Source organism: Salvelinus alpinus, chromosome 10 (genome assembly GCF_045679555.1).
Source record: "Salvelinus alpinus chromosome 10, SLU_Salpinus.1, whole genome shotgun sequence".
Taxonomy (NCBI): Eukaryota; Metazoa; Chordata; class Actinopteri; order Salmoniformes; family Salmonidae; genus Salvelinus; species Salvelinus alpinus.
The window spans coordinates 8,879,014-8,905,846 of record NC_092095.1 but is presented as its reverse complement, the minus strand read 5'-3'; the positions used below and the strand labels follow the sequence as shown (position 1 = coordinate 8,905,846).

Genomic DNA, 26,833 nt, shown 5'->3' with positions numbered 1-26,833 from the left:
TCCATTCTGTCAACTTGTACCCAATCCATGGTGCTACTCATCTTTTACAATTATGACTCATAAATGAGAGAAATCTCACGCCACCCACCTGCTCAGAGCGATCATATCCCGTGTCCTGTTTCTCAGTCTTCACATGGAGGGGGTGTTTCATTTCCGTCTTTACCTCTCCTCCTCCCTCCATCCTAGCCTGCCTCTCCTTCATGCCCCCCTCCTCTTCATCCAGCAGGTACCTCAGCAGTGCGTTGTCCTTCTTCTTGGGACTCAGGGGCTCCTGTTTGGAGGTGAGGTTCCCATCTGTACCCCCTCCTGTACCCCCCTGGATGTTGACGTTACCCCCCTGCTCTCCCAGCTCCTTGCCGGTGGCCTCAGCGGTGAGCTTGGCCAGGTCGACAGGAGAGGTGCTGTTCTGGAGCAGCCTGTGGAGTATTTTGTGTTTCTCCTTCAGGGATGAAGCGTGGCCCCCCGGGGCCCCTGCACCATGAGGGCCCCCCAGCCCTGACGAGGGGTCCTTGGGGTCTCCTCCTCCGTTGGGAGACGAGGGGGTGTCGAGGGGTTCGGACTTGGTGGTGAGGAGCTGGAGCAGTTTGGTGTGGCCCTTGTTGTCGTGGAGGACACGGCTCTGCGCGTTGGGGCCGTCGTTTGAGCCGTCCCTCTCCTCTTTGACGTCACCGTGGTTACCGCCGCTACCGTTCCCGTCAGTCTGTCTGTCCATCTGTCTCTGGTCGTACTGTCCACCCTGCTCTCCGTGAGGATCCATGTTAGCGACACCGCCGAGCTTCGACATCATGTGAGGGTTGACCCCTGCCCCCATCGTGACTCCGACTGGCGACCCCATCATCTTCGTGTCCGGTGACCCCAGGGTGTGTGTGTGCGAATGCCCCCCGGCGCCATGAATTTGTGGGTGCACGCAACCGCCGTGTCCGACCCCGTGACACTCACTCAGGGCCTGCAGGGCCGACAGAGAACTACTGGTGTAGCTGTTAGCGAGACTGTTAGCCGCAGGACCGCTACCTCCGACTCCAACCACTGTTCCAGACCCACAAATCCCCACAGGGGAGGGCGAGTGCAGGCATGGGGCCACGCGAGGGCTCCCTGCCATCCCTGGACTCGCCCGGTGCCTAGGGGACAGCATCGAGTTCTGTTGCCCCAGATGTGGGCCTCCAGCTGGGCTAGGGCTGCTCCGAGACGGGCTGCTCATCCTCCAGCTGGCCCCTTGCTGGAGGGGGTGGTTGGTGGGGTTCATGCCCATGCCGCCCTGCATCCCTCCGGGGTAGCCCATGGGCTGGGGTGGGCAACTGTAACGGTAGCCCTGCATGTGTCCAGACCCGGACCCCACGGCTCCGAGCCCTGGTTCTCTGGACCCTGGACCTCCATGAGGAAGGGAGAAGGGCGTGCTGTTAGAGCTGATCGTGGTGTCCTGCCCCTGGGGCACCAGGCCAGATATTGTCCCCGGGGTTGGAGGTGTCATTGAGGGGTTGGGGGGCATTGGTTTGGGGCCGGGGCCCATCACTGTCCCCTGCTGGCCCTGTCCACCGGGCCCCATGTCCTGACCCGGCCTCATACCACACACTGACTGCTCTCTGGGGAAAACAGACGGGATACAAGAGGTGGAGGTTACACACATACACAGACACAGAGCAGTAACACACACAGAGCAGTAACACACACACACACACACACACACACACACACACAGAGCAGTAACACACACAGAGCAGTAACACACACAGAGCAGTAACACACACAGAGCAGTAACACACACACACACACACGCACGCACACACGCACACACACACACACACACACACACACACACACACACACACACACACACACACACACACACACACACACACACACACACACACACACACACACACACACACACACACACACACACACACACACACACACACACACACACACACACACACACACACACACACACACACACACACACACACACACACAGAGAGAGAGAGAGAGAGAAAGCAGTAACATACCAGAGAGCAGTAAAACACAGACAGAAAGAACATTCAATTCACTGGCAACAGCTCCGGTGGACATTCCTGCAGTCAGCATGTCAATTGCACGCTCACTCAAAACTTGAGACATCTGTGGCATTGTGTAGTGTTACAAAACTACCTATTTTAGAGTGGCCTTTTACTGTACCCAGCACAAGGTGCACCTGTGTAATTATCATGCTGTTAAATCAGCTTCTTGTTATGCCACACCTGTCAGGTGGATGGATTATCTTGGCAAAGGATAAATGCTCAATAACAGGGATGTAAACACATTTGTGTACAACATTGTAGAGAAATAAGCTTTTTTGTGTGTATGGAACATTTCTGGGATTTTTCAGCACATGAAACATGGGATCCAACAGTTTACATGTTGTGTTTATATTTTTGTTCAACGTAGAATATGTATATGAGGCCACTGAGTAGGACTCTGGGGCAAGAACAGGTCTATACTCACACACACACACTGTCACACTATACACCCTGAACCCCTAATGTTAACCACTCTCTGGTTACACCCTGAACCCCTAATGTTAACCACTCTCTGGTTACACCCTGAACCCCTAATGTTAACCACTCTCTGGTTACACCCTGAACCCCTAATGTTAACCACTCTCTGGTTACACCCTGAACCCCTAATGTTAACCACTCTCTGGTTACACCCTGAACCCCTAATGTTAACCACTCTCTGGTTACACCCTGAACCCCTAATGTTAACCACTCTCTGGTTACACCCTGAACCCCTAATGTTAACCACTCTCTGGTTACACCCTGAACCCCTAATGTTAACCACTCTCTGGTTACACCCTGAACCCCTAATGTTAACCACTCTCTGGTTACACCCTGAACCCCTAATGTTAACCACTCTCTGGTTACACCCTGAAACCCTAATATTAACCACTCTCTGGTTACACCCTGAACCCCTAATGTTAACCACTCTCTGGTTACACCCTGAAACCCTAATATTAACCACTCTCTGGTTACACCCTGAAACCCCTAATGTTAACCACTCTCTGGTTACACCCTGAAACCCTAATGTTAACCACTCTCTGGTTACACCCTGAACCCCTAATGTTAACCACTCTCTGGTTACACCCTGAACCCCTAATGTTAACCACTCTCTGGTTACACCCTGAACCCCTAATGTTAACCACTCTCTGGTTACACCCTGAAACCCTAATGTTAACCACTCTCTGGTTACACCCTGAAACCCTAATATTAACCACTCTCTGGTTACACCCTGAAACCCCTAATGTTAACCACTCTCTGGTTACACCCTGAAACCCTAATGTTAACCACTCTCTGGTTACACCCTGAAACCCTAATGTTAACCACTCTCTGGTTACACCCTGAACCCCTAATGTTAACCACTCTCTGGTTACACCCTGAAACCCTAATGTTAACCACTCTCTGGTTACACCCTGAACCCCTAATGTTAACCACTCTCTGGTTACACCCTGAAACCCTAATATTAACCACTCTGGTTACACCCTGAACCCCTAATGTTAACCACTCTGGTTACACCCTGAACCCCTAATGTTAACCACTCTCTGGTTACACCCTGAACCCCTAATGTTAACCACTCTCTGGTTACACCCTGAAACCCTAATGTTAACCACTAGAGACATGTAGAGCTGGGGTTAGGGGTCAGGGGTTAGGGGTCAGAGGTCAGGGAACGTACCTCTGTAGCAGGTGTAGAGACATGTAGAGCTGGGGTTAGGGGTCAGGGAACATTCCTCTGTAGCAGGTGTAGAGCTGGGGTTAGGGGTCAGGGGTTAGGGGTCAGGGTACGTACCTCTGTAGCAGGTGTAGAGCTGGGGCTAGGGGTCAGGGGTTAGGGGTCAGGGAACGTACCTCTGTAGCAGGTGTAGAGACATGTAGAGCTGGGGTTAGGGGTCAGGGGCTAGGGGTCAGGGAACGTACCTCTGTAGCAGGTGTAGAGACATGTAGAGCTGGGGTTAGGGGTCAGAGGTCAGGGGTCAGAGGTCAGGGTACGTACCTCTGTAGCAGGTGTAGAGACATGTAGAGCTGGGGTTCGTTGGTGGCAGGGGAGCGGACCAGCTTGCTCTTGGTGTGAGCCGACACGATGGTCCCGTCCGACAGAGAGAACCTGTAGATGGGGCTGAATGCCTGGCCGTGACGCAACACTGCAGAGAGACGCACAGCGGCGAGGGAGAGTTAGAGGCATGCTGGGAGTCAAACAACAAAGCAGGCCCCCCGGCACAGCTGAGGGATGGGGCTGGAGAAACGTAACTGCTTTGGATGCATCCATGAAATCAACATGATGTGTTGTAATTCTCTAAGATGATACAGGCCTTGTCTGGTAGTCTAAGATGATACAGGCCTTGTCTGGGAGTCTAAGATGATACAGGCCTTGTCTGGTAGTCTAAGATGATACAGGCCTTGTCTGGTAGTCTAAGATGATACAGGCCTCGTCTAAGATGATACAGGCCTTGTCTGGTAGTCTAAGATGATACAGGCCTTGTCTGGTAGTCTAAGATGATATAGGCCTTGTCTGGTAGTCTAAGATGATACAGGCCTTGTCTGGAAGTCTAAGATGATATAGGCCTTGTCTGGTAGTCTAAGATGATACAGGCCTTGTCTGGTAGTCTAAGATGATACAGGCCTTGTCTGGTAGTCTAAGATGATACAGGCCTTGTCAGGTAGTCTAAGATGATACAGGCCTTGTCTGGTAGTCTAAGATGATACAGGCCTTGTCTAAGATGATACAGGCCTTGTCAGGTAGTCTAAGATGATACAGGCCTTGTCTGGTAGTCTAAGAGGATATAGGCCTTGTCTAAGATGATACAGGCCTTGTCTGGTAGTCTAAGATGATACAGGCCTTGTCTGGTAGTCTAAGAGGATATAGGCCTTGTCTAAGATGATATAGGCCTTGTCAGGTAGTCTAAGATGATACAGGCCTCGTCAGGGAGTCTAAGAGGATACAGGCCTTGTCAGGTAGTCTAAGATGATACAGGCCTTGTCTGGTAGTCTAAGAGGATATAGGCCTTGTCTGGTAGTCTAAGAGGATATAGGCCTTGTCTGGTAGTCTAAGATGATACAGGCCTTGTCTGGTAGTCTAAGATGATACAGGCCTCGTCTGGTAGTCTAAGATGATACAGGCCTCGTCTGGTAGTCTAAGATGATACAGGCCTTGTCTGGTAGTCTAAGATGATACAGGCCTTGTCTGGTAGTCTAAGATGATACAGGCCTTGTCTGGTAGTCTAAGATGATATAGGCCTTGTCAGGTAGTCTAAGATGATACAGGCCTTGTCTGGTAGTCTAAGATGATACAGGCCTTGTCTGGTAGTCTAAGATGATACAGGCCTCGTCAGGTAGTCTAAGATGATACAGGCCTTGTCTAAGATGATACAGGCCTTGTCTGGTAGTCTAAGAGGATATAGGCCTTGTCTGGTAGTCTAAGAGGATATAGGCCTTGTCTGGTAGTCTAAGATGATACAGGCCTTGTCTGGTAGTCTAAGATGATACAGGCCTCGTCTGGTAGTCTAAGATGATACAGGCCTCGTCTGGTAGTCTAAGATGATACAGGCCTTGTCTGGTAGTCTAAGATGATACAGGCCTTGTCTGGTAGTCTAAGATGATACAGGCCTTGTCTGGTAGTCTAAGATGATATAGGCCTTGTCAGGTAGTCTAAGATGATACAGGCCTTGTCTGGTAGTCTAAGATGATACAGGCCTTGTCTGGTAGTCTAAGATGATACAGGCCTTGTCTAAGATGATACAGGCCTTGTCTGGTAGTCTAAGATGATACAGGCCTTGTCAGGTAGTCTAAGATGATACAGGCCTTGTCTAAGATGATACAGGCCTTGTCTGGTAGTCTAAGATGATACAGGCCTTGTCTGGTAGTCTAAGATGATACAGGCCTTGTCAGGTAGTCTAAGATAATACAGGCCTTGTCTAAGATGATACAGGCCTTGTCTGGTAGTCTAAGATGATACAGGCCTTGTCTGGTAGTCTAAGATGATACAGGCCTTGTCAGGTAGTCTAAGATAATACAGGCCTTGTCTAAGATGATACAGGCCTTGTCTGGTAGTCTAAGATGATACAGGCCTTGTCAGGTAGTCTAAGATAATACAGGCCTTGTCTAAGATGATACATGCCTTGTCTGGTAGTCTAAGATGATACAGGCCTTGTCAGGTAGTCTAAGATAATACAGGCCTTGTCTAAGATGATACAGGCCTTGTCTGGTAGTCTAAGATGATACAGGCCTTGTCTGGTAGTCTAAGATGATACAGGCCTTGTCTGGTAGTCTAAGATGATACAGGCCTTGTCTGGTAGTCTAAGATGATACAGGCCTTGTCTGGTAGTCTAAGATGATACAGGCCTTGTCTGGTAGTCTAAGATGATACAGGCCTTGTCTGGTAGTCTAAGATGATACAGGCCTTGTCTAAGATGATACAGGCCTTGTCAGGTAGTCTAAGATGATACAGGCCTTGTCTGGTAGTCTAAGAGGATATAGGCCTTGTCTAAGATGATACAGGCCTTGTCTGGTAGTCTAAGATGATATAGGCCTTGTCAGGTAGTCTAAGATGATACAGGCCTCGTCAGGGAGTCTAAGAGGATACAGGCCTTGTCAGGTAGTCTAAGATGATACAGGCCTCGTCAGGGAGTCTAAGAGGATACAGGCCTTGTCAGGTAGTCTAAGATGATACAGGCCTCGTCAGGGAGTCTAAGATGATACAGGCCTTGTCTGGTAGTCTAAGATGATACAGGCCTTGTCTAAGATGATACAGGCCTTGTCAGGTAGTCTAAGATGATACAGGCCTTGTCTAAGATGATATAGGCCTTGTCTAAGATAATATAGGCCTTGTCTAAGATAATATAGGCCTTGTCTAAGATAATATAGGCCTTGTCTAAGATAATATAGGCCTTGTCTAAGATGATACAGGCCTTGTCTGGTAGTCTAAGATGATACAGGCCTTGTCTAAGATGATACAGGCCTTGTCTAAGATAATATAGGCCTTGTCTAAGATAATATAGGCCTTGTCTAAGATAATATAGGCCTTGTCTAAGATAATATAGGCCTTGTCTAAGATAATATAGGCCTTGTCTAAGATAATACAGGCCTTGTCTGGTAGTCTAAGATGATACAGGCCTCGTCAGGTAGTCTAAGATGATACAGGCCTTGTCTGGTAGTCTAAGATAATATAGGCCTTGTCTAAGATGATACAGGCCTCGTCAGGTAGTCTAAGATGATACAGGCCTTGTCAGGTAGTCTAAGATGATACAGGCCTGGTCTGGTAGTCTAAGATGATACAGGCCTTGTCAGGTAGTCTAAGATGATACAGGCCTGGTCTGGTAGTCTAAGATGATACAGGCCTTGTCAGGTAGTCTAAGATGATACAGGCCTTGTCTGGTAGTCTAAGATGATACAGGCCTTGTCTGGTAGTCTAAGATGATACAGGCCTTGTCTGGTAGTCTAAGATGATACAGGCCTTGTCTGGTAGTCTAAGATGATACAGGCCTTGTCAGGTAGTCTAAGATGATACAGGCCTTGTCAGGTAGTCTAAGATGATACAGGCCTTGTCTGGTAGTCTAAGATGATACAGGCCTTGTCAGGTAGTCTAAGATGATACAGGCCTGGTCTGGTAGTCTAAGATGATACAGGCCTTGTCAGGTAGTCTAAGATGATACAGGCCTTGTCTGGTAGTCTAAGATGATACAGGCCTTGTCTGGTAGTCTAAGATGATACAGGCCTTGTCTGGTAGTCTAAGATGATACAGGCCTTGTCTGGTAGTCTAAGATGATACAGGCCTTGTCTGGTAGTCTAAGATGATACAGGCCTTGTCTGGTAGTCTAAGATGATACAGGCCTTGTCTGGTAGTCTAAGATGATACAGGCCTTGTCTGGTAGTCTCACCCTCTTGTTGGTGTCTCTTGGCGAAGGACATCTCTCCGTCGTTCTGTAGGTGAAACCTCTGGATGCTTCTCCTCACCAGATCTTCCCAGCCAGGCTTCATAGAGGCTCTCAGAAGACTGGTGTCTAGTGACGTGATCTTACCTAGGGGCGGAGAGAGAGAGAGAGACAGAGAGACAGAGAGACAGAGAGAGAGAGAGAGAGAGAGAGAGAGAGAGAGAGAGAGAGAGAGAGAGAGAGAGAGAGAGAGAGAGAGAGAGAGAGAGAGAGAGAGCCAGGCAACTGATCACAAATGTGTGTGTGTGTGTGTGTATATACTGTTCACACATCAGTGGCAGGTAGGAGCCAGACAGACAGACAGGTTGGTGATGCAACAATGACTTTATATTTTACCTCACAGCCAGTTGAAAGAGGAGCACATTACAAAGTGTGTGTGTGTGAGTGGGGGGGTGGGGCATCTATCCAGTACTATATAATCAGTGTTAACGGTTTGATATAGAGTTAGAGGTTCTTTATGTTCAGAAGCATGTGTGTTAACAGAAACAGTAGCTGGTGCTTGGGCACTGCCCAGGCTGGGAGTGGGGTGGCATACAGCTGGAAGCCAGGTCTCTATAAATGGTTCTCTCTTGACAGTGACAACCTGAGAAACTTGCTCTGTCATTGGCTATCTCCCTACCTAGTCATTAAAGACTGTTCTGCAATTGGTTCCAGTCCGTCTGATCATTTATAGATTGTTTTCTGATTGATTAAGAACTGTCTGGTGGACTGCCTTGGTCATAATTCTGTGGCTGTGTGATTGGTTAATGCCAGACAGGTGGTATGATCGTAGTGCTGTGATTGGTTACCTTGCAGGTCCTGACGGGTGGTGAAGCTCTCGTGCGTGGGCAGAACGGGCCGCTCCTTCATGGGCATCCTGCGAGCCACACATATCAGACATGACTGGAAGTCTAGAGGGGGAGAGAGAGAGGAGGGGGGAGTAGAGACAGGAGGGGGGAGAGAGACAGGAGGGGGAGAGAGACAGGAGGGGGGAGTAGAGACATGAGGGGGGAGTAGAGACATGAGGGGGGAGTAGAGACATGAGGGGGGTGAGAGACAGGAGGGGGAGAGAGAGACAGGAGGGGAAGAGAGAGAGAGAGGAGGGGGAGAGAGAGAGAGGAGGGGGAGAGAGAGACAGGAGGGGAGAGAGAGACAGGAGGGGGAGAGAGAGACAGGAGGGGGAGAGAGAGACAGGAGGGGGAGAGAGAGACAGGAGGGGGAGAGAGAGAGAGGAGGGGGGAGAGAGACAGGAGAGGGGAGAGAGACAGGAGGGGGAGAGAGACAGGAGGGGGAGAGAGACAGGAGGGGGGAGAGAGACAGGAGGGGGGAGAGAGACAGGAGGGGGGAGAGAGACAGGAGGGGGGAGAGAGAGAGGAGGGGGGAGTAGAGACAGGAGGGGGGAGTAGAGACAGGAGGGGGAGAGAGACAGGAGGGGGAGAGAGGGAGAGTAGAGTGAGTAGAGAGAGAGAGAGAGGGAGGGGAGAGAGAGGAGGGGAGAGAGAGGGATAGAGTAGAGTGAGTGAGTGAGTGAGTGAGTGAGTGAGTGAGTGAGTGAGTGAGTGAGTGAGTGAGTGAGTGAGTGAGTGAGTGAGTGAGTGAGTGAGTGAGAGAGAGAGAGAGAGAGAGAGAGAGAGAGAAAAAAAATAAAAAAAATAGGCTTACTACCCAAACACAGAACAGACCACATACATACATTACACACACTAATAAACCAGCATGTTCATCAGGAAAGCAGAAGGAAAGTATTAGCATGGTCTGTTAATTATCAGAATGCTTCTGATTCCATATGGCATGATGGATTATATTACAAAACCCTCCACAGCGGCGTTGGGGCGGGGGGGGGGGGGGGGGGGAGTGAATGACATCATAAAATCTATTTACTGGAATAACAAATGTAGCATTAAACGGCACAATAAAACAGTGTTTTTGTAAAAGCACGAGGGGTGAGACAAGGGTGCAGTTTTAAGTCCAACCCTGTTCAACGTCTACATCAACAAACTACCAGTGTTGTTGGACCCATCTGCAACCCTCAAAGATGAGGAGGTCAGATTCCTGCTCTACCCAGATGACCTTGTCCTACTGTCACCAACAGATCAAGGTCTACATGAGTCACTAAACATTCTTTGGGAATACAGTATCAACTGGGCCATCGACATCAAGTTGTGATTTTTAAGAAAAAGGCCAGGAATCAAAACAACAGACACTCCTTCAAATGAGGAAACTCAGTTGCCAGAGAGGAAGGAAACCGCTCAGGGATTTCACTATCTGGCCAATGGTGACTTTAAGAGAGTCACCAGAGTTTAATGGCTGTGATAGGAGAAAACTGAGGATGAATCGACATTGTAGTTACTCCACAATACTAACTTAACTGACAGAGTGAAACGAAGGAAGCCTGTACAGAATAAACATATTCCAAAACATGTATCCTGTTTGCAACAAGGCACTAAAGTAATACTGCAAAAAATGTGTCAAAGCAATTATCTTTTTGTCCTGAATAAAAAGTTTGGTTTGGGGCATATCCAATACAATATGTATTTTCCCCCCAAAACTATTTTCATAAATTTGTATAGCAGACCCTCGTGCCAAATTGAGTCAAAAGCTTATTTGAAATCAACAAAGCATGAGTAGAATTTGCCTTTGTTTTGGTTTGCTTGTTTGTCAATTAGGGTGTGCAGGGTGAATACGTGGTCTGTCGTACGGTAATTTGGTAAAAAGTCAATTTGACATTTGCTCAGTACATTGTTTTCACTGAGGAAAGTCTGCAGAGGATTTTCCCAAGGTTGCTGTTGACGCAAATCCCACGGTAGTTATTGGGGTCAAATTTGTCTCCGCTTTTGTGGATTGGGGTGATCAGTCCTTGGTTCCAAATATTGGGGAACATGCCAGAGCTGAGGATGATGTTAAAGAGTTTAGGTATAGCCAATTGGAATTTGTGGTATGTATTTTATCATTTCATTTAGGATACCATCAACACCACAGGCCTTTTTGGGTTGGAGGGTTTGAATTTTGTCATGTAGCTCATTGAATGTAATTGGAGAATCCAGTGGGTTCTGGTAGTCTATAAAACTTGATTCTAAGATTTGTATTTGATCATGTATATGTTTTTAATGTTTGTTCTTTGCTATAGGGCCAAAAAGATTGGAGAAGTGGTTTATCCACACATCTCCGTTTTGGATAGATAACTCTTTGTGTTGTTGTTGTTTGTTTAGTGTTTTCCAATTTTCCCAGAAGTGGTTCGATTCTATGGATTCTTTAATACATTGAACTGATTTCTGTTGTGCAGGTTCCTGCTTTTTCCGTAGTGTATTTCTGTATTGTTTTAGTGCTTCACCATAGTGAAGCTGTAGACTTTTCTGAGTCTCTATGTTTTTGCTTGGATATATTTCTCAATATTTTCTTCGGTTTTTGTATTCTTCAACAAACCATTTGTCATTGTATTTTCTTAGGTTGTCCAGTTGACATTTTTAGATTTGATAGGGAGCCTGAAAGATCAAATATACTGTGTTTAGGCTTCCTACTGCCAAGTTTACACCTTTACTATTACAGTGAAACGTTTTGTCCAGGAAGTTGTCTAAAAGGGATTGAATTTGTTGTCTAATTGTTTTTTTGGTAAGTTTCCACACTACTTTCCTTCCATCTATAGCATTTCTTAACATTATTCAGTTCCTTTGGCTTTGATGCCTCATGATTGAGTATAGCTCTGTTCAAGTAGACTGGTTTTGCTGTGATCTCATAGGGGTGTCAGTGGGCTGACTGAACGCTGAGAGACTCTGGGTCAAGGTCAGTGATAAAGTACTACTGACGAGGTATCGGTGTACCTACCATAGGAGTGTCCTCGAAGCCTACCATTGACTATGTACAGACCCAGCGTGTGACAGAACTGCAGAAGTTTTTGTGCTTCTCTCTCTCCATCTATCCCCCCCTCTCTCTTTCCCTGTCTTCTTCCCTCTCTTTCCCTGTCTTCCTCCCTCTCTACCCCTCGCTCTTTCCCTGTCTTCCTCCCTCTCTACCCCTCGCTCTTTCCCTGTCTTCCTCCCTCTCTACCCCTCTCTCTTTCCCTGTCTTCCTCCCTCTCTACCCCTCTCTCTTTCCCTGTCTTCCTCCCTCTCTACCCCATGCTCTTTCCCTGTCTTCCTCCCTCTCTACCCCTCTCTCTTTCCCAGTCTTCCTCCCTCTCTACCCCTCGCTCTTTCCCAGTCTTCCTCCCTCTCTAACCATCTCTCTTTCCCTGTCTTCCTCCCTTTCTTCCTGCCTGGCAAGATTGCTCAGCACACACATTCCTGCAGTAATTGATTAGTCCTCCTGACAACTGGAACAGGCTACAGTAGCTACAGGAGGCATAAGAACTAGAATAATAACTAAGTGGGAGTTTACATTTGTCCTGTTTCACACACAAGTACCAGTGTCTATTATAGGCATGTGTGAATTGGAAATATTTTTATTTTTGTTGCATGTCCCAACTCTCCCTGAGACCCCCTCGGAGAGTGGGGTCACAGCCAGGGACTGCCATGATCAACCCTGTAGCAATTAGGAGCACAGCTCAGAGATTCGAACCTGCGACCTTTTGGTGTCTGACACAACGCTTTAACCTCTAGGTTACCTGCTGCCCTCTATAGTGCCCTCACTCAAAACCAGTTCAAATGTATATACATAAAAAAATAAAAATAAATACATACATATAATATACACACACACATATATATCTCTAATCAGGGACTGATTTATACCTGGAACACCAGGTGGGTGCAATTAAATATCAGGTAGAACAGAATAAAAGTCCGTCAGTCCGGACCTCGTAGGGGAAGACTTGAATAGACTTGATATAGGGAATAGGAGGCAGAACTTTTTCTCATTTCCTTAATCAGCACTGACAAGACGGCCGTGTCCCAACTGACACCCTATTCCCTACAGCGCAATACTTTTGATGAGAGCTATTTAGGCCCATCTCAGAGGGTAGTGCACTACATAGGGAAAGGGTGCCATTTGGGATGAAGGCGATAACTAGCTACCCAGATCTGTGCAGGTGAAGGAGAAGAGGAAACTAGTAGACTATTGAAACTAAAGCCAAAGAGAGACAAGGGGAGGAAGCCACTGTAAACTATTGAGATACACCCCTGACTACACCCCCCCCACACACACACACAAACACACATACACACACACACACACACACACACACACAGCCCAGTAGAGGAAGCTGCATATATATATTGATAAATAACAGACTGAAGCTAGCCAGGTTGGAAGCTGAAGCTAGCCAGGTTGGAAGCGGAAGCTAGCCAGGTTGGAAGCTGAAGCTAGCCAGGTTGGAAGCGGAAGCTAGCCAGGTTGGAAGCTGAAGCTAGCCAGGTTGGAAGCTGAAGCTAGCCAGGTTGGAAGCGGAAGCTAGCCAGGTTGGAAGCAGAAGCTAGCCAGGTTGGAAGCGGAAGCTAGCCAGGTTGGAAGCGGAAGCTAGCCAGGTTGGAAGCGGAAGCTAGCCAGGTTGGAAGCTGAAGCTAGCCAGGTTGGAAGCGGAAGCTAGCCAGGTTGGAAGCGGAAGCTAGCCAGGTTGGAAGCGGAAGCTAGCCAGGTTGGAAGCGGAAGCTAGCCAGGTTGGAAGCGGAAGCTAGCCAGGTTGGAAGCTGAAGCTAGCCAGGTTGGAAGCTGAAGCTAGCCAGGTTGGAAGCGGAAGCTAGCCAGGTTGGAAGCTGAAGCTAGCCAGGTTGGAAGCGGAAGCTAGCCAGGTTGGAAGCTGAAGCTAGCCAGAGGAGAGTCATTGGAAAAGTAACTAGGGCTTAGGACACACACTATAGACAGATCCTAGAACCCTAGGTCACTCCAGCTAGCAGGCCAAAGTAGGATGCCAACCGTAGCAGGCCAAAGTAGCAATAGCTAGGGTTTAGGACAGCCAATGTTAACTTTTTTTTTTAAATTTGGGGCTATGGCAGTCAACTGCAAAACATTCTAACAGTGTTTCTGATTATATTCTCAACGCACCAAACCTCCCTCCCTCTCCTCCTCCCTCCCTCCCTCTCCTCCCTCTCCTCCCTCCCCACCTTCTCCTTGATGATCTTGGGTTTACAGTGAATCTCCCTCCCCTCTTCTCTTCCTCTCCCTCCCTCTCTCCCCTCCCTCCCCCTCCCTCTCCCCCTCCATACCTTCTGCCTCCTCCTTGATGCTCTTGGGTTGGGAGACAGCGAAACACTGCATGGTTTCATATTTCTGTCCCTGGTGGTCGTTGGTCTCGTCCTGGTTGTCACTGTGAGGGTTGACCAGCATACGACAGTTAAACGTGTGACTGTTCCTCCTGGGACCTTCACTGGACCACGGCACCCCGTTCACTACAGGGAGAGAGGGAGGGATGTAGAGGAGGGAGGGATGTAGAGGGGGGAGGGATGTAGAGGGGAGAGAGGGATGGATGTAGAGGAGGGAGGGAGGGAGTGATGTAGGGGGGGGGGGGGGAGAGAGAGAGAGAGAGAGAGAGAGAGAGAGAGAGAGAGAGAGAGAGAGAGAGAGAGAGAGAGAGAGAGAGAGAGAGAGAGAGAGAGAGAGAGAGACAGAGGAATTGTTACCAATATTAGCCTATTTCTGCTTTTGGGTCAAATGAAGATGAAAAACACACTGAAGGAGACAGAGGAAGGTCTTAAAGGACCACTATGTATAAAACACACTGAAGGAGACAGAGGAAGGTGTTAAAGGACCACTATGTATAAAACACACTGAAGGAGACAGAGGCAGGTGTTAAAGGACCACTATGTATAAAACACACTGAAGGAGACAGAGGAAGGTGTTAAAGGACCACTATGTATAAAACACACTGAAGGAGACAGAGGAAGGTGTTAAAGGACCACTATGTATAAAAGACCTTGAGAATACCCAAACCCCTCTCCTCTCTCTCACACACACTCCCCCATCTGTTCATGATCTCATTCAGCGGCATGGAGGATAGGGGGGACATTGATAATCTGTGAATCTGGGCCACAGCACAGCCCAACACTGAAGAACATTTCCCCCTTCCCAGGGTGCTCTATTCTGCTACGCCTGCCACCCAGACGGCTTAGAGACGTCCACGTGATACACACAGGCTGAGTCTCAAACAGCAGCCTGTTCTCTATATAGGACTCCACTGGTATAGGACTCCACTGGTATAGGGCTCCACCGGTATAGGACTCCACCGGTATAGGGCTCCACCGGTATAGGGCTCCACCGGTATAGGGCTCCACTGGTATAGGGCTCCACTGGTATAGGGCTCCACTGGTATAGGGCTCCACTGGTATAGGGCTCCACTGGTATAGGGCTCCACTGGTATAGGAGGTATAGGGCTCCACTGGTATAGGGCTCCACTGGTATAGGGCTCCACCGGTATAGGGCTCCACCGGTATAGGACTCCACCGGTATAGGACTCCACCGGTATAGGACTCCACCGGTATAGGACTCCACTGGTATAGGACTCCACTGGTATAGGACTCCACTGGTATAGGACTCCACTGGTATAGGAGGTATAGGACTCCACTGGTATAGGAGGTATAGGACTCCACTGGTATAGGACTCCACCGGTATAGGACTCCACCGGTATAGGACTCCACTGGTATAGGACTCCACCGGTATAGGACTCCACTGGTATAGGACTCCACTGGTATAGGACTCCACCGGTATAGGACTCCACTGGTATAGGACTCCACTGGTATAGGACTCCAGTGGTATAGGAGGTATAGGACTCCACTGGTATAGGACTCCACTGGTATAGGGCTCCACTGGTATAGGGCTCCACTGGTATAGGGCTCCACTGGTATAGGGCTCCACTGGTATAGGGCTCCACTGGTATAGGGCTCCACTGGTATAGGAGGTATAGGACTCCACTGGTATAGGACTCCACTGGTATAGGAGGTATAGGACTCCACTGGTATAGGAGGTATAGGACTCCACTGGTATAGGAGGTATAGGACTCCACTGGTATAGGACTCCACTGGTATAGGGCTCCACTGGTATAGGGCTCCACTGGTATAGGGCTCCACTGGTATAGGGCTCCACTGGTATAGGACTCCACTGTTGTCAAATCAACACACTACATAGGGACCAAGGGCTGCCATTTGGAACGTAAAACAGAGAGTAAAGACCAGACTTCAATCTAGAGAGCTACTGACAGGAGCTTGACATGCACTACTTCCGGCGCCGACCGAGATGGCCGCCTCGCTTCGCGTTCCTTGGAAAATATGCAGTATTTTGTTTTTTTATGTGTTATTTCTTACATCGGTACCCCAGGTAATCTTAGGTTTCATTACATACAGTCGGGAGGAACTACTGAATATACGATTAACGTCAACTCATCATCGTTCCTACCAGGAATATGACTTTCCCGAAACGGATCCAGTGTTTTGCCTTCCACCCAATACAATGGATCTGATCCCAGCCGGCGACCCTGTGCGACGCCGTAAAAGGGGCAAACGAGGCGGTCTCGTGGTCAGGCTTCGGAGACGGGCACATCGCGCTCCACTCCCTAGCATACTACTCGCCAATGTCCAGTCTCTTGACAATAAGGTTGATGAAATCCGAGCACGGGTAGCATTCCAGAGAGACATCAGGGATTGCAACGTGCTCTGCTTCACGGAAACATGGCTAACTCAAGAGACGCTAACGGAGTCGGTGCAGCCAGCTGGTTTCTTCATGCATCGCGCCGACAGAAACAAACATCTTTCTGGTAAGAAGAGGGGCGGGGGGGTATGCCTTATGATTAACGAGACGTGGTGTGATCATCATAACAACACACAGGAACTCAAGTCATTCTGTTCACCTGATCTAGAACTCCTCACAATCAAATGTCGACCGCATTACCTACCAAGGGAATTCTCTTCAATCATAATCACAGCCGTATATATTCCCCCCCAAGCAGACACATCGATGGCCCTGAACGAACTTTATCTGACTCTTTGTAAACTGGAAACCACACACCCTGATGCTGCATTCATCGTAGCTGGGGATTTTAACAAGGCTAATCTAAAAACAAAACTCCCTAAATTCTATCAGCATATCGATTGTGCTACCAGGGCTGGAAAAACCCTAGATCATTGTTATACTAACTTCCGCGACGCATATAAGGCCCTCCCCCGCCCCCCTTTCGGAAAAGCTGACCACGACTCCATTTTGTTGATTCCAGCCTACAAACAGAAACTAAAACAACAAGCTCCCGCGCTCAGGTCTGTTCAACGCTGGTCCGACCAATCTGATTCCACGCTTCAAGACTGCTTCGATCACGCGGATTGGAATATGTTCCGCATCGCGTCCAACAACAACATGGACGAATATGCTGATTCGGTGAGCGAGTTCATTAGGAAGTGCATTGACGATGTCGTACCCACAGCAACGATTAAAACATTCCCAAACCAGAAACCGTGGATTGACGGCAGCATTCGCGTGAAACTGAAAGCGCGAACCGCTGCTTTTAACCAGGGCAAGGTGACCGGAAACATGACCGAATACATAAAGATCATCAAGGACAACAACCACCCAAGCCACTGCCTGTTCACCCCGCTATCATCCAGAAGGCGAGGTCAGTACAGGTGCATCAAAGCAGGGACCGAGAGACTGAAAAACAGCTTCTATCTCAAGGCCATCAGACTGTTAAACAGCCACCACTAACATTTAGCGGCCGCTGCCAACATACTGACTCAACTCCAGCCACTTTAAAAATGGGAATTGATGGAAATTATGTAAAAATGTACCACTAGCCACTTTAAACAATGCCACTTAATATAATGTTTACATACCCTACAGTACTCATCTCATATGTATATACCGTACTCTATACCATCTACTGCATCTTGCCTATGCCGTTCTGTACCATCACTCATTCATATATCTTTATGTACATATTCTTTATCCCTTTACACTTGTGTGTATAAGGTAGTAGTTGTGGAATTGTTAGGTTCGATTACTTGTTGTTATTACTGCATTGTCGGAACTAGAAGCACAAGCATTTCGCTACACTCGCATTAACATCTGCTAACCATGTGTATGTGACTAATAAAATTTGATTTGATTTGATTTGATCTGAAGAAAGGAATGGGGGGGAGACAGAGAGCAAGAGAGACCGAGAGAGAAAGACAGAGAGAGAAAGAGATAGACCCTTGAATTGAGTGAGAGAGCGAGCAAGAGAGATGACCTGGATCTGATAGAGCCTAGAGTGCAATCAGAGTAGTGAGAGTGAGCCATTACACTGCGCTCCGGCAGGCTGGGGCGCTGACGAACATTAGCCAATACCTGCCTTCCTCTCAGGGGGAAGAGAGGAGGAAATGAGGAGAGAGAAAGATATAGTCAAGGAGAAAAGAAAAACAGTTACAGAAGAGAGATGGAGGGATAGAGAGACAGAGAGAGAGATGGAGGGATAGAGAGAGAGAGAGAGATGGAGGGATAGAGAGATGGAGGGATAGAGAGAGAGAGAGAGATGGAGAGAGAGAGAGAGAGATGGAGGGATAGAGAGAGAGATGGAGGGATAGAGAGACAGAGAGATGGAAGGATAGAGAAAGAGAGAGATGGCGAGTTACTCACCCAGGCTCTTGGGCAGCAGGTTCTTGATGAACTCAGCGTGGTCTCCTACGTGCAGGACGCTGTAGACGCTGGTGTTCATCAGCTCCTCCTGGTTATACAGCAGGTACTGGGTCACGTTCTCAGACACAAACACTATGTTACCCTCCATATTTACCACGAAGAAAAATCCATCCAGGGCCTGGGAGAGAGGCAGAGAGAGAGAGAGAGACAGAGAGAGAGAGAGAGAGAGAGAGACAGACAGAGACAGAGACAGAGAGAGAGAGAGAGAGAGAGAGAGAGAGAGAGAGAGAGAGAGAGAGAGAGAGAGAGAGAGAGAGAGAGAGAGAGAGAGAGAGAGAGAGAGACAGAGGTTAAGTTTATACAGTCGTTTCTGTTTGACAACAAGAGACCGAGGGAGAGAGTTAAGCGCCGTAGATATTATAATTACTTCTAGAAGACAAATCTTCATAAAACTCCAATGCACAACTTTTTCCAATTGTCTCTGAATTAAGCAGGTTCTTTTAAAGTAGCAATACAACACGGGGCAGGTATCAATACAACACGGGCCGGGTATCAATACAACACGGGCCGGGTATCAATACAACACGGGCCGGGTATCAATACAACACGGGCCGGGTATCAATACAACACGGGCCGGGTATCAATACAGCACGGGCCGGGTATCAATACAGCACGGGCCGGGTATCAATACAGCACGGGCCGGGTATCAATACAACACGGGCCGGGTATCAATACAACACGGGCCGGGTATCAATACAACACGGGCCGGGTATCAATACAACACGGGCCGGGTATCAATACAACACGGGCGGAGTATCAATACAACACGGGCCGGGTATCAATACAACACGGGCCGAGTCCCAATACAACACGGGCCGAGTATCAATACAACACGGGCCGAGTCCCAATACAACACGGGCCGGGTATCAATACAACACGGGCCGAGTCCCAATACAACACGGGCCGAGTCCCAATACAACACGGGCCGAGTCCCAATACAACACGGGCCGAGTCCCAATACAACACGGGCCGAGTCCCAATACAACACGGGCCGAGTCCCAATACAACACGGGCCGAGTCCCAATACAACACGGGCCGAGTCCCAATACAACACGGGCCGAGTCCCAATACAACACGGGCCGATTCCCAATACAACACGGGCCGAGTCCCAATACAACACGGGCCGAGTCCCAATACAACGCGGGCCGAGTCCCAATACAACGCGGGCCGAGTCCCAATACAACGCGGGCCGAGTCCCAATACAACGCGGGCCGAGTCCCAATACAACGCGGGCCGAGTCCCAATACAACGCGGGCCGAGTCCCAATACAACGCGGGCCGAGTCCCAATACAACGCGGGCCGAGTCCCAATACAACACGGGCCGAGTACCAATACAACACGGGCCGAGTCCCAATACAACACGGGCCGAGTCCCAATACAACACGGGCCGAGTCCCAAAACACACCCTATTCCCTTTAAAGTGGACTACTATCGACCAGGACCCATAGTTTGGTCATCTGCTATGCAGATCTTTCTGACTGCATTTCTCCAAGGTACCATTGCAAAATAAAACGTTAGAAAAGGCATGTGACAAACGTTGATATTTGAAGAGGGAACATTCAACCCAGTACTATTCAATAGAAACAGTGACAGACAGCCCCTCGTCCAGACGCTGCATCACATTCGTGGATACTCAGGGCAGGGCTGCAGGTTAAATTACTTTTCCTAGCAGGTTAGGAGAATTAACATGGCAGGTTAGGACAATAAAGGTTAAGGTTAGGGTTAGCTAAAAACAACAACTAAATAATCCAGACACAACTCACACATATCTAACTACAACCTGCCCTGAGAACAGTCAGGGTTTCCACTAATGTGATTATGCAGCCCACCCCAGCCCTAAGGTCTGATGGGGCTGAGAGAGGAGATATGGTCTGATGGGGCTGAGAGAGGAGATATGGCCTGATGGGGCTGAGAGAGGAGATATGGCCTGATGGGGCTGAGAGAGGAGATATGGCCTGATGGGGCTGAGAGAGGAGATATGGCCTGATGGGGCTGAGAGAGGAGATATGGTCTGATGGGGCTGAGAGAGGAGATATGGTCTGATGGGGCTGAGAGAGGAGATATGGCCTGATGGGGCTGAGAGAGGAGATATGGCCTGATGGGGCTGAGAGAGGAGATATGGTCTGATGGGGCTGAGAGAGGAGATATGGTCTGATGGGGCTGAGAGAGGAGATATGGTCTGATGGGGCTGAGAGAGGAGATATGGTCTGATGGGGCTGAGAGAGGAGATATGGTCTGATGGGGCTGAGAGAGGAGATATGGTCTGATGGGGCTGAGAGAGGAGATATGGTCTGATGGGGCTGAGAGAGGAGATATGGTCTGATGTGGCTGAGAGAGGAGATATGGTCTGATGGGGCTGAGAGAGGAGATATGGTCTGATGGGGCTGAGAGAGGAGATATGGCCTTGATTCTGTAATACCAACATGTTTCAAGCTGACACCATAGTCCCTGTGCCCAAGAACACTAAGGTAACTTGCCTAAATGACTACCGACCTGTAGCGCTCAAGTCTGTAGCCATGAAGTGCTTTGAAAGGCTGGTCATGGCTCACATCAACACCATTATCCCAGAAACCCTAGACCCACTCTAATTTGCATACCGCCCCAACAGATCCACAGATGATGCAATCTCTATTGCACTCCACACTGCCCTTTCCCACCTGGACAAAAGGAACATCTATGTGAGAATGCTATTCATTGACTACAGCTCAGCGTTCAACACCATAGTACCCTCAAAGCTCATCACTAAGCTAAGGACCCTGGGACTAAACACCTCCCTCTGCAACTGGATCCTGCACTTCCTGACGGGCCGCCCCCAGGTGGTAAGGGTAGGTAACAACACATCCGCCACGCTGATCCTCAAGATGGGGTCCCTCAAGGGTGCGTGCTCAGTCCCCTCCTGTGCTCCCTGTTCACTCATGACTGCACGGCCAGGCACGACTCCAACACCATCATTAAGTTTGCTGACGACACAACGGTGTTAGGCCTGATCACTGACAACGACGAGACAGCCTATAGGGAGGAGGTCAGAGACCTGGCAGTGTAGTGCCAGGACAACAACCTCTCCCTCAACGTGAGCAAGACAAAGGAGATGATTGTGGACTACAGGAAAAGGAGGACCGAGCACGTCCCCATTCTCATCGACGGGGCTGCAGTGGAGCAGGTTGAGAGCTTCAAGTTCCTTGGCGTCCACATCACCAACAAACTAACATGGTCCAAGCACACCATGGCAGTCGTGAAGAGGGCAAGACAAAACCTATTCCCCCTCAGGAGACTGAAAATATTTGGCATGGGTCCTCAGATCCTCAAAAGGTTCTACAGCTGCACCATCGAGAGCATCCTGACTGGTTGCATCACTGCCTGGTACGGCAACTGTTCAGCCTCCGACCACAAGGCACTACAGAGGGTAGTCAAAGACTCCAGCCACCCCAGTCATAGACTGTTCTCTCTGCTACCGCACGGCAAGCGGTACCGGAGTGCCAAGTCACGGACAAAAAGGCTTCTCAATAGCTTTTACCCCCAAGCCATAAGACTCCTGAACAGCTAATCAATTGGCTACCCGGACTATGAATTGTCCCACCCCCCCCAACCCCTCTTTTACACCGCTGCTACTCTCTGTTTATCATCCATGCATAGTCACTTTAACTAATCCTACATGTACATACTACCTCATCCATCCCGACTAACCGGTGCACCCGTACACTGACTGCGTACCCGGTACCTGTATATAGCCTCGCTGCTGTTATTTGTCACCGGTTTTTAATTTGATTTCTTTACCTAATACCTATTTTTTTTACTTAAAAACTGCACCTGTTGTATTCGGGCGCACGTGACAAAAAAAACGTTGATTTGATTTATGGGGTGATAGAGGAGATAGGCCTGAGTGTGATGGGTGTTAAAAAAGGATAAATAGTTTTGAAAGGGAAATCCAAATACCTGCACAAAACTATAAAACATCTAGCCTAAAGGATTGACACAAGGCAAACAGTCCTAACAAACTAAGAGGCTGTGGTCCTGCCCTCAGCTCCAGCCTCCCTCGCTTATGTAACACAGCCTCTCTCTCTGCCATGATTCCTCTGCAACATGAACAAAGGTTACCACATCATATATACAGGCACACGCAGACACACACACACACACACACACACACACTCTCTCGTTCAGCCTCTGACCCCCTTTCTACAGCGCTCCTATGTCAGATGACAGTGTGTTATGTAACAATGCAGAGTATAGAGAGGCTGGCTCACTGTACCTGACTGACTGGCTGGCTGGCTGACTGTGGCTGGCTGACTGTACCTGGCTGACTGGCTGACTGTGGCTGGCTGGCTGACTGGCTGACTGTACCTGGCTGACTGGCTGGCTGGCTGGCTGACTGGCTGGCTGGATGGCTGACTGTGGTTGGCTTTGGCTTTGGCTGGCTGGCTGGCTGACTGTACCTGGCTGGTGGTTGGCTGGCTGACTGTGGCTGGCTGGCTGGCTGACTGTACCTGGCTGGCTGGCTGGCTGACTGGCTGGCCGACTGGCTGTACCTGGCTGGTTGGTTGGCTGGCTGACTGTGGCTGGCTGACTGTGGCTGGCTGACTGTACCTGGCTGACTGGCTGGCTGGCTGGCTGACTGTACCTGGCTGGCTGGCTGGCTGACTGTACCTGGCTGACTGGCTGGCTGGCTGGCTGACTGTACATGGCTGGCTGGCTAACTGGCTGGCTGACTGTACCTGGCTGGCTGGCTGGCTGTACCTGGCTGACTGACTGGATGGCTGACTGGCTGACTGTACCTGGCTGACTGGCTGGCTGACAGTCCCTGACCTCTCTGTACTGTATATTGTGTACAGTCCCTGACCTCTCTGTACTGTATATTGTGTACAGTCCCTGACCTCTCTGTACTGTATATTGTGTACAGTCCCTAACCTCTCTGTACTGTATATTGTGTACAGTCCCTAACCTCTCTGTACTGTATATTGTGTACAGTCCCTAACCTCTCTGTACTGTATATTGTGTACAGTCCCTGACCTCTCTGTACTGTATATTGTGTACAGTCCCTAACCTCTGTACTGTATATTGTGTACAGTCCCTAACCTCTCTGTACTGTATATTGTGTACAGTCCCTAACCTCTCTGTACTGTATATTGTGTACAGCCCCTAACCTCTCTGTACTGTATATTGTGTACAGTCCCTGACCTCTCTGTACTGTATATTGTGTACAGTCCCTGACCTCTCTGTACTGTATATTGTGTACAGTCCCAGTCAGATATGTACTTAGTGTGTGTTCAGGACACAGCGAAATGCATATCAAGAGATTTCATTCTACACAATGTACAATAAAATAAAGTCTGATAACAGGTTGTTCCTACCCTGTTCTGTTCTGGCTGATAGCCGGTTGTTGCTACCCTGCTCTGTTCTGGCTGATAGCAGGTTGTTCCTACCCTACCCTGTTCTGGCTGATAGCCGGTCGTTCTACCCTGTTCTGTTCTGGCTGATAACAGGTTGTTGCTACCCTGCTCTGTTCTGGCTGATAGCAGGTTGTTCCTACCCTGTTCTGTTCTGGCTGATAACAGGTTGTTGCTACCCTGCTCTGTTCTGGCTGATAACAGGTTGTTGCTACCCTGCTCTGTTGTTCTGGCTGATAACAGGTTGTTCCTACCCTGCTCTGTTGTTCTGGCTGATAACAGGTTGTTCCTACCCTGCTCTGTTGTTCTGGCTGATAACAGGTTGTTGCTACCCTGCTCTGTTGTTCTGGCTGATAACAGGTTGTTCCTACCCTGCTCTGTTGTTCTGGCTGATAACAGGTTGCTGCTACCCTGCTCTGTTGTTCTGGCTGATAACAGGTTGTTGCTACCCTGCTCTGTTGTTCTGGCTGATAACAGGTTGTTGCTACCCTGCTCTGTTCTGGCTGATAGCAGGTTGTTCCTACCCTACCCTGTTCTGGCTGATAGCCGGTCGTTTCTACCCTGCTCTGTTCTGGCTGATAACAGGTTGTTGCTACCCTGTTCTGTTCTGGCTGATAGCAGGTTGTTGCTACCCTGTTCTGTTCTGGCTGATAGCAGGTTGTTCCTACCCTGCTCTGTTCTGGCTGATAACAGGTTGTTGCCACCCTGCTCTGTTCTGGCTGATAGCAGGTTGTTCCTACCCTGTTCTGTTCTGGCTGATAACAGGTTGTTGCTACCCTGCTCTGTTCTGGCTGATAACAGGTTGTTGCTACCCTGCTCTGTTGTTCTGGCTGATAACAGGTTGTTCCTACCCTGCTCTGTTGTTCTGGCTGATAACAGGTTGTTCCTACCCTGCTCTGTTGTTCTGGCTGATAACAGGTTGTTGCTACCCTGCTCTGTTGTTCTGGCTGATAACAGGTTGTTCCTACCCTGCTCTGTTGTTCTGGCTGATAACAGGTTGCTGCTACCCTGCTCTGTTGTTCTGGCTGATAACAGGTTGTTGCTACCCTGCTCTGTTGTTCTGGCTGATAACAGGTTGTTCCTACCCTGCTCTGTTGTTCTGGCTGATAGCAGGTTGTTGCTACCCTGCTCTGTTGTTCTGGCTGATAGCAGGTTGTTGCTACCCTGCTCTGTTGTTCTGGCTGATAGCAGGTTGTTGCTACCCTGCTCTGTTCTGGTTGATAGCCGGTTGTTCCTACCCTGCTCTGTTCTGGCTGATAGCCGGTTGTTCCTACCCTGTTCTGTTCTGGCTGATAGCAGGTTGTTCCTACCCTGCTCTGTTCTGGCTGATAGCAGGTTGTTCCTACCCTGCTCTGTTCTGGCTGATAGCCGGTTGTTGCTACCCTGCTCTGTTCTGGCTGATAGCAGGTTGTTCCTACCCTGCTCTGTTCTGGCTGAAAGCAGGTTGTTCCTACCCTGCTCTGTTCTGGCTGATAGCCGTTTGTTCCTACCCTGTTCTGGCTGATAGCAGGTTGTTCCTACCCTGCTCTGTTCTGGCTGATAGCAGGTTGTTCCTACCCTGCTCTGTTCTGGCTGATAGCAGGTTGTTCCTACCCTGCTCTGTTCTGGCTGATAACAGGTTGTTCCTACCCTGTTCTGGCTAGTAGCCGGTTGTTCCTACCCTGCTCTGGCTGTAAATCACTGGCCTGTGCTATGCAACAGCCCTGTAGTCCCACGCAGTGGACAGACAGATGGACATACAGCTAGCTACTGAAGTGCCTCTGACGTCTGCCTAATGGCAAAGCAACACACACAGCCTCGCTGCCCGCCTGCAGGATGAATCATTCAGCCACGCTGCCTGCCGGATGAATCAGTCAGCCTCCTCCCCTCCCTTACACCCTCTCTCTCGTTCCTCTGTTCACTGAGAGATGTGTACTGTCAGGGTAATATTTATAGCTCTGGAGGTCCACCTGCCATCACTGAATCCACATGCAACTCAATGCTAAATATAGCCTCCTCTCGCCCTCACTCTCTTTCTCTCGCTTTCCCCATCTGTCAGCATCCGGCAGACGGAGGGACGAACAGGGGCCCAGCGATTCCCACCCTCTCTCTCTCTGAGTAGGGACTCTGTTGGCTCTCGAACCCACGCTCCGTAGACAAAAGGCCATGGGCAGGAAAACCCCCCAGGTGCACTCTGACCCATCTGCAGGTTCAAGCTGTGCTCTCGTTGCAGTGTGGGCTAGTGTAACCAGACAAACAAGGACTTTAGTGTGGTTTAAACCCAGACTTACCTCTTTCACATAGGATTCACTGTCTTGCCGTAAAAAAAACTTTTTTTTTTTTTTTTTTTAAATCAAAGAATGTTTTAAGAACTCAATTTATACAGTCCCATTTTTTAATCACATTCTTGCCGAGAAAAACTGTTTACATCTCCCGTGCACATGCCGGAAATATGGAGTGTAAGTAGACGTGGACCCATGTGGGTGGATATCTATTTGAATAAAATCCATTAAAATATATGATATATAATATAATAATGTAATATATATAATATAATATATGTATATAAATATACACCATCACAAAGAAATATATTATTCATTCATTTAGGCAGGTCCTAAGAAATATTACAAAAATAATAATATGTATTTTCTAAATAATATAATATCTTGTGAGTATAGTTTAGAAAGGATCTTCGTCATGATACCGGTAGAAAATAATAACAATCTATATTAACAAAAGAATGAGCGTCTCGTGTTTATATTTCACAACCTCCGCAGGCTTTTAGAGCAGCCTATATGAAATCAAGGACAAATAATAATCCTACACTTGATTTAGACTACATTATAGCCTGCTAAATGTTTCTGATCAGTGATTTAGACTACATTATAGCCTGTTAAATGTTTCTGATCAGTGATTTAGACTACATTATAGCCTGCTAAATGTTTCTGAT

General features: G+C 48.7%; 1 protein-coding gene across 4 annotated transcripts in view; it reads right to left on the bottom strand.

The window, feature by feature from the left end:
* Positions 1-26,833, bottom strand: part of LOC139531480 (nuclear receptor coactivator 2-like) — a 192,283-nt gene that overhangs the window by 59,529 nt on the left and 105,921 nt on the right. For all 4 annotated transcript variants that reach the window (XM_071327957.1, XM_071327959.1, XM_071327960.1 and 1 more), the window contains 6 exons: positions 18,458-18,635; positions 14,071-14,253; positions 8,743-8,844; positions 7,901-8,041; positions 4,021-4,168; positions 89-1,580 (listed from right to left, as the gene is read on the bottom strand). In XM_071327957.1, the coding sequence (XP_071184058.1) occupies positions 89-1,580; positions 4,021-4,168; positions 7,901-8,041; positions 8,743-8,844; positions 14,071-14,253; positions 18,458-18,635 (2,244 nt within the window). The remainder of the gene's footprint in view (positions 1-88; positions 1,581-4,020; positions 4,169-7,900; positions 8,042-8,742; positions 8,845-14,070; positions 14,254-18,457; positions 18,636-26,833) is intronic.